Genomic DNA, 7,895 nt, shown 5'->3' with positions numbered 1-7,895 from the left:
TGGCGTGAGGTGGTATCTCAGTGTGGTTTTGATTTGTATTTCCCTGATGAGGAGGGACGCTGAGCATCGTTTCATGTGTCTGTTGGCCATCTGGATGTCCTCTTTGAAGAAGTGTCTGTTCATATCTTCTGCCCATTTCTTCACCAGGTTGCTTGTTTTTCGGGTGTGGAGTTTGGTGAGTTCCTTATCGATTTTGTATATTAACCCTTTATCTGATATGTCATTTGTAACTATCTTTTCCCATTTTGTTGGTTGCCTATTAGTTTTGTGGGTTGTTTCCTTTGCCGTGCAGAAGCTTTTAATCTTGATGAGGTCCCAATCCTTTATTTTTGCTCTTGATTCCCTTGCTTTTGGGGATGTGTCAAGTAAGAAGTTGTTGCGGTATACCACATCTTCTTTATCCATTCATCCATCCATGGACATTTGGGCTCTTTCCATACTTTGGCTGTTGTTGATAGTGCTGCTATACACATTGGGGTGCATGTGTCCCTTCGAAACAGCATACTTGTATCCCTTGGATAAATATCTAGTAGTGCAATTGGTGGGTCGTAGGGTAGGTCTATTTTTAATTTTCTGAGGAATCTCCATACTGTTTTCCAGAGTGGCTGAACCAGTTTGCATTCCCAGTCTTTTTTTTTAAGTTAATAAAAAAAACTTTTTTAAAAATTTATTTTGAGAGAGTGAGTGAGAGAGAGAGTGAGAGCAAGAAGCGGAGGAGCAGAGAGAGAGAGAGGGAGAGAGGGAATCCCAAGCAGGCCCTGAGCTGTCAGCGCAGAGCCTGATGTGGGGCTTGAACTCACAAACTATGGGATCATGACCTGAGCCGAATTCAAGAGTCAGATGCTTAACTCACTGAGCCACACTGGTACCCCTGATAAAGTTCTGTCTGTCTGAACTCTAGGAGCAAATTCGTCCTCCTGAATAAAGTGGGTTTTAGGTCATTTACAATTGCTAAGGCAGTTCTTTATTTGAAGTTAGGTCAGATGAAACCAAAACAGGGGTCAGCAACCTTTCAAAGGTAGTGTGCCAGCTTGGCCGCCTGTGTCGTGCTGGTAGATCAGGCATCTGTCTTGTGTACAGTGGCCACTGTGATGGGGTAGGAGGTGACCAGAAATCTATGGCCCCTGAAAACGTCCTCACCTCGATGCTTGACTCTGGCAGCAGGTGTGGATTGAGATTCCTGGCTCACTTGTGCCCTCGGGAATGGGGGAATGCAGTAGACGTGTGTTTTAACTCTGACCCTTTTCCCCTTCCTCCCTCGAACCAGATTTTATCATGTGGGCAACCTGCTGCAACTGGTTCTGCCTGGATGGACAAGCTGAGGAGGTCCCCCCGCCCCAGGGAGCCAGGACACAGGCCTATTCCAACCCTGGGTACAGCTCCTTCCCTTCCCCCACAGGCTCGGAACCAAGCTGCAAGGCTTGCGGGGCCCACTTCGTGAACACGGCCAGGAAGGTGAGTGTTGACTTTGTGGCCCGCTGGGCCGCTACAGCCTCAGGACCTCGGGCAAGCCTGCCGACCCCTCCATAATGCCTGTCACCCTGCCATTGCCTGTGCAGTGCTAGTAACCAAACCTGATTCCTTCACAAAGTTGTTAAAGAAAAGCTAGGCCCCAGCAGAGCATCTTAGCGTATATTTGGAACCAGACAAGCTGAGTTCAGATGTCAGCTTTGCTGCTTACAAGCCATATGACCTAACCTTTCTGGAGATTCTTTTCCCCCCTCTCTAAAATGGGGGTGTAATAGTCATACGCATCGGACAGTGTTATGAGAATAAAATGACTTAGGCCACCAAGGGCACCTGGCATGATGCTTGGAAGGAGCAGGCACTCAGTGTTACTCCCTTCATTTGCTGTCACCATGAAAAAGCCTGGCTGCGGAGTAACTTGTTCTTTTTATCACTTGCAGTGCCGAGGACATCCTAGGTACATCAAGACCCTAACAGGACAAAGACTGGGGCTCCTTTACTGTAGCGATTTCACTGGCCATGCATGGTAGCCATGTTTTCCAGATTAGCAAGCAGCAGGGCGGACCAGGGGCTGGGGAGTTGTGTGTGGGTGCTGGCATCCCTCGACAGGGCCCAGAGGCAGCATATTCTACTTGGTCAAGCACAGTCAGGGCTGAAGGTGAACCCTGACGTGGGAATTCCTGCATTCTTCTGCAGAGATGGAGGTTTGCAGCCCTGCATGTGATGTTAAAGTGGTGCTGATGAGGACTTTGAGAGGAAGAGCTACTTTTTAAGGCACATGCTGTATGCCAAGGTCTGCTGTGAGCAATGTGGATGTTTTGGTTTCATTTCATCCTCACAGTATCTCTGTGATAGAGGTTTCTGAATCCCTAAACTCCCATTTTACATATGAGAAGCTGAGCCTTAGAGTTTGACAGTTAAGAAGGGAGACTGATTGTCAAGTTCCCGACAAAGGGCATAAGAGAGTTTGAATGACTCCTTCTTTTCCCTCCGCTTAGGTAGTGCCCTAAGATCCTGTGGTTAGTAGAGGGCAGAGCCAGGATTCACACCCAGCTCTTTGAATTCCCAAGCTGCCTCCCAGAAGACCTTCAGTACATCAGAATTCCTGTGGCACTGACCACCCTTTTGTACTGTAAGATGGGGGAAGACTGGCATTTTGCCTTGTAGGTTGTATTTTGCCTACGCTCCACTGCAGCAAAGGAGGGCCCATAGCAGAGCTTTGTTGTGATTTGCTTGGCTGCCCCAGTCACAGCAAGAATGCCACCAGAGAGGCCACCGCATGTGGCCAGGGAGCTGTGGTTCGGTGGCTGTGACGCTGCTCCTCTTACACTTAGACTGGAAGGTCAAGTCCTTGGACGGAGGCTGACAGAGACTAGGAGGAGCTCGGAGTCTTCTCAGTGATGGGGAGGGTGGGGTGGGATCGGGAGCCGAAGTGAGATGGGAAAGAGGCCCATGGGCTGCTGGTCACCTGCTGGCCACTTTGCTTGTCGTTTCAAATGTGTTCCCTCTTTGAACATGGCCTGTGAAATGTAAACTATTATTTGTTCCCATTTTAGAGGTGAAGAAATTGCTCTATTTAAGGTAGTCTGTAGTTTCCAGGACTCCCCAGGTGCACCTAGAGTCTGTTGGATTATCTAAGACCTTGCTGTTTTCAGAGAAATGCTGGGAACAGCTGTGGGAAGAAGTGGCAAAGTAATTGGCAGGAAAGGAATAGGAAAGAGGTTTGTCTCAAAGAGGCCGTGTGAATTTGCTGTAGGTTTGTGTGGACCTTTTCTTTAAAACATCAGTTCTACTCTGTGGAGGGGGAATGGAGAGGAGCAGAGAGCACAGTGATGGTGACCAGGTGCGGGCACCAGCATGCTAAGTGTGTCAAAAAGCATGTTGAGGGAACCTAGGGATCTGGCGAGTTCCTGACACTTCTGAGCCAGCAGAGAAAATGAGTGAGTGAGGGCGCTGCCCCCAAAGAAGAGAGAATGGTGGGTAGGTGAACATGGGAGGAGGAAGGCTTCATTTTTCTCAGCAGTGCCTGTTCCCACCCGATGTAAACGTTTGCGCTTTGCCCATCTTCTGAGGTGTTACACAGAACAGGGATTCCATTGGCTTTGTTCACAGCTTCGTCCCGGTGTCTGGAACAGTGGCCGACAGACAGCAGGCAATACGATTTTATAAATGAATGAATGAATGAATGAATGAATGAATGAATGAATGAATAGGCAGTTGAGTTTAAGAACACTTTGTAAAGGAGTAAGTAGGCTGGGGAGTTTCTAGTTCATTACTTTGTGGTTGACGATTCCATGACGAGGGCCCAATTCTGCTGAAGCTGCAGCATGTGCTCGCAGTTAGAGGTTATGGGTTTGTGGAGATGGAGCCGAATCGGCCTTTCCCTCGGGGAGCTCCCTGGCTGGTTAAGGAGGCCCACACTTACAAAGAACTCATAGCAACTGTGTAAGCTAGGGAATCGGGCATTGCTGGTAAATTGAGACATCAGATGATAATGATTTTAGCTGGATGAAGGAAAGTTTCTTGATCTGCAGAACAGTGGCTGAAGTAAGGACATCAGAGGTGGGGCACATGCTAGGTGTACTTGGGAACTGTGAGTGGCCTGTTTGGCCAGAGTGCAGGATACTTGGGGAGTTAGGGTGGACCAAGCAGGGATCAGATGCTGAAAGGCCATGACTGCTGTTGGAAGGAGCTTGTCACCAGATAGCAAGGAAGCTCGAGAAAGATTCTGAACAGAGGAAGAGATAAAAGAAATAAGGAGAAAGCTTCTGTAGGCAAAAAGCTTTTGGGGGTGTGAGAGGAAGGAAAGCTCCAATTTGAATGGCAAAAGATGGCCATTTTGTCTGGCCACAAAAATAAGAATTAATTTTGTGTAATTCAGGGTGGATTTTATGAATATTAAGGGTGCTTTCCTCCTAAGAGAAGTTTTCATTTGTAACTTTGTTCTTAAGTGGTTCAGCGTTCTTATCCTTAGGGCTTGGCAAATAACCACAGGCTTTTAAAACGTGATTTCTAGAAGTTGGTTGAGTGGATGTGATTACAGGGATCCTACTGTTTTTCTTTTCTTCATTGTGGTCAGTATCTTCTGAACACTCATTCGGTTCTAAGCACAGGTAACATGAAGGACTCTCTGGAGGGAACATAGTTTGTACTCCCACCTTAGAGTTTTCAGTCCTAGAGAGGGATGACAGGTTGTAATTTTGCCCCAAGCCAAATACCTCCTCTCTATTGGCAATACCCCACTTGCAGCTTGGCAGCGGCCCTGATCAGTTGGGAAGGGCGAGGGGTTGGTGCTCAGCCTCTTTAGCTGGACCATTTGGGGGAGGCTAAAGAGGAGGCGGTTGTGCTTAGAAACTTGGAAGAGATTTTAGGATCTCCGAGTACTGGCAGGAGCTCAGAGAGGAGGCAAAGGGGGAAGGGAATAAAAGGTGACCGTGTTATCTTTTTTTGTGAGGCCCACCTTATGCTAAGGTTTTATATACATTATCTCATGTAATGCTTTCGGTAACCCTTAGAGGTGGGTTGACCATCTGACTTTACAGGTGAGGAATCCGATGCCCTGGAAGCTTACTTGTTTTGCACAAGTTCCCTTAGCTAGGAAGGGGCCGGCTAGGAATGAATCCTGTGTCACTCCTCAGGCTGCCCTCTTCCCCCCTCCGCAACCCCGCCATGGGCCGCAGGGAGTAATGCCCCTAGGAAGACTGGCGGGGAGGAGGGGAGTGTGTGTGTGTGTGTGGGGGGGGTGAGTAGGGAGCATTAAGGGAAGCGCAGATTAGCCCTGGACAGTGACCCCCAGGGCATTTCTGAAGGGCAGTGCCTGCCTGGAGGTGCCACTTTTTGATGCTGGATGTTGCATGTACTCTTGGCATTTTTGCAGGCATGTTGGCTCCGCTAATTCATCTTTCCTGCTTCCTTGTTACTCACTTGGTTTGCAGGGTTTGTGAGAATTTACACACTCGTGTTTCCTTCGCTCATTCTGTCCACGTTTTCTCTTTCCCCTTTGTTCTGTCCTGGCTCTGCAGGCCAGGATGGTAGCCCGGAGGCCGTCTCACTCCTGAGGGTGTGTTTCAAATGCAGGCTGACTTGAGAGGCCCCCGTGAGCTGGGCGATTTGGAGAAGCTGGGTGGCTGCCTCTGCATTCTGATCTTGCATCCAATAAACCGGGCACGTTTGAAGAAAGAAGAGAGACTTGTTTAGATCTGGCTGATGGAGCAACTCAGGGCTTGTTAATTGCGTCAGGCTAGGTCTTGTCAAACTGCATTGACTTAAGTAATGTTCCACGTAGGACCTGCCGCTTTATGACACTGAAGCCTCTTCATTTCACGATCAGTCATCCTAAACGTAGTTCATTTTCCAATAGAAAAGCTTTACATCTAAATGAACTCCCCAAGGCCCCCAAACATCCATTTTCTACCTGAGTGGCTACAGGTTCCAGAACTGTACGATGCTGGTGCAGCCACGCGTCCTTTTAAGTTGGTCTTTGGACATTTGGTTGTCTGGTTATAACTGTACAGAATGAGGGAGATGGATATGAAATGCCTTCTACGTATGAATGGTCAAAACTGGGGGGTAAACACTGTGCCCACTTCCCTTTATGACACGCATGCCACGTGGCGCCCTCAGCCGGGCAGACTTCTTCAGCCCACACGGGGGCGCCTCGCCTGGCCTGGGAGAACCTAGGTCTCGGGCATTCTTGTGAGTTTGAGTTCAGCTTTCTATATTTAGAAAAAAGGGAGCAGAAATATTTAGTTAATGCTCAAGTCGCCAGAGGATGAAAAGTTTTTAATTTATTTAGAGGACTAGTGTGTGTGCCCAGGGCCCTGCCGGTGTGCCCAAGGATTGCCTTTGCTGTGGGAGTGTGGCCTGCTCTTGGCTGGGACGGAGTGCAGTCAGGTGTCACTGTGCTGGCCCAGCCTGTAGGGCGAGGCTGAGGGTTTGCTTCCTGTGAGTTGAGCAAGCCCCCGTGCCCTGTGTCGTCTGCCGCCATGGGAAAGGCTGCTGCCAGGTGGTACGGCCTACCCACTGGGTGCTCTCAGCATGTGGCTGGACGCTGTACTTGCACGGATGAGAGCTCCTTAAGCATGCCTGGGGGTCCCCTGTAGCTGTCTGAGTGTTTTGGATATGCTCCTGTGCGTCACTGGATTCCCAGCACCCTGGGTGTGCCTTCCTGGGGTGGGGGGGCCTGGGCACGGCCTCTGCGGGTGGGGTCCCGGGGCGGGTTTGGAGGTGGAGGGCCAGGTCCTGTGCAGGCCTGACCGGGACTGAGTCAGGCACCATGGCCTGGTGCAGCAGGTGTGGCTGGGGCGTTCTGCTGGACAGGCCTTGAGTGTGACTTCCAGCTCTACTGCTCCCTGCCTGCCCTTGAGGACCATACATGATCTCTAGGCCTCGCCTGCTTTGTGAAACAGGGAGGCCTGTTAATTATCCTTGGTTAACGGTTATGTACATTAACACATAATACAGTGCTACAGTGATGCTTTGCAGGGTTGCTTTGAGAATTACGTGGCAGGCCCTAGCACATCATGGCCTCTCAGTAATTTTAATTAATAACAGTAGTAACCACTGTCATACTTAGGCATTTGCTTTCTTTTCTCAGCAATACAATATAAAGAATCATAGTTCAGAGTTTGAATCCTGGCTCTCACAATTAGCTCGCATTTCCTAGAAATAATGATTAAAAAAGTTAACACTTACTGAAGAATCACGTCAGATATGCTAAATGCATTATCTCTTAACGATACAGCAGTCCTATGAGGTAGATACTATTATTGCCCCCATTTTACAGATGAGGAAACTGAGGGCTAGAGAGGCTAAGTTACACATCCAAGATGACACCATAAACAGTGGAGGAGGGGGGCACCTGGGTAGCTTAGTCCGTTATCTCCAACTCTTGATTTCCACTCAAGTCATGATCTCACAGGTTTGTGAGCTCGAGCCCCGAGTTGAGCTCTGTGCTGATGGTGCAGAGCCTGCTTATGATTCTCTCTCTGTCTCTCTCTCTCTCTCTCTCTCCTCCTCCTCCTCTTCCTCTCCCCCCCACTTGCACTTGCTCTCTCTCAAAAAATAAACTTTTTTTTTTAAATGGAGGAGGGAGACTAAATAAAAATGTTGGTTTTTTTCGACTCCAAACCTTTGAAGTCTTAATAGCCTCTGTTTTGCTATCTGTACAATGAAAAATAAGGCTCAATAATAAATGTGGTGTCCTGTTCATGGATACAGATGCATACAGCGACGGGGGTGGTCTGCCATCTTGGAATGGTGTTAACCTGAAAAGGGAGCTTGCACCCTGGGGTGCCTGGCTGGCTCAGTCGGTAGAGTATCCGACTCTTAATCTCAGGGATATGAGTTCAAGCCCCACACTGAACATGGAGCCTACTTTATTTTTTATTTTATTTTATTTTTTTATAAATTTTTTTTTTTTTTTTTTT

General features: G+C 48.5%; 1 protein-coding gene across 6 annotated transcripts in view; it reads left to right on the top strand.

The window, feature by feature from the left end:
* Window positions 1-7,895, top strand: part of RFFL (ring finger and FYVE like domain containing E3 ubiquitin protein ligase) — a 58,946-nt gene that overhangs the window by 39,400 nt on the left and 11,651 nt on the right. For all 6 annotated transcript variants that reach the window (XM_077749897.1, XM_077749901.1, XM_077749902.1 and 3 more), the window contains exon 2: window positions 1,268-1,455. In XM_077749897.1, the coding sequence (XP_077606023.1) occupies window positions 1,276-1,455 (180 nt within the window). In that variant the 5' untranslated portion in view covers window positions 1,268-1,275. The remainder of the gene's footprint in view (window positions 1-1,267; window positions 1,456-7,895) is intronic.

Source organism: Crocuta crocuta, unplaced genomic scaffold, assembly GCF_008692635.1.
Source record: "Crocuta crocuta isolate KB4526 unplaced genomic scaffold, BGI_CrCroc_1.0 scaffold149, whole genome shotgun sequence".
NCBI classification, from domain to species: domain Eukaryota; kingdom Metazoa; phylum Chordata; class Mammalia; order Carnivora; family Hyaenidae; genus Crocuta; species Crocuta crocuta.
The sequence above is the reverse complement of the archived record's forward strand: the minus strand, read 5'-3'. Positions and strand labels throughout refer to the sequence as shown.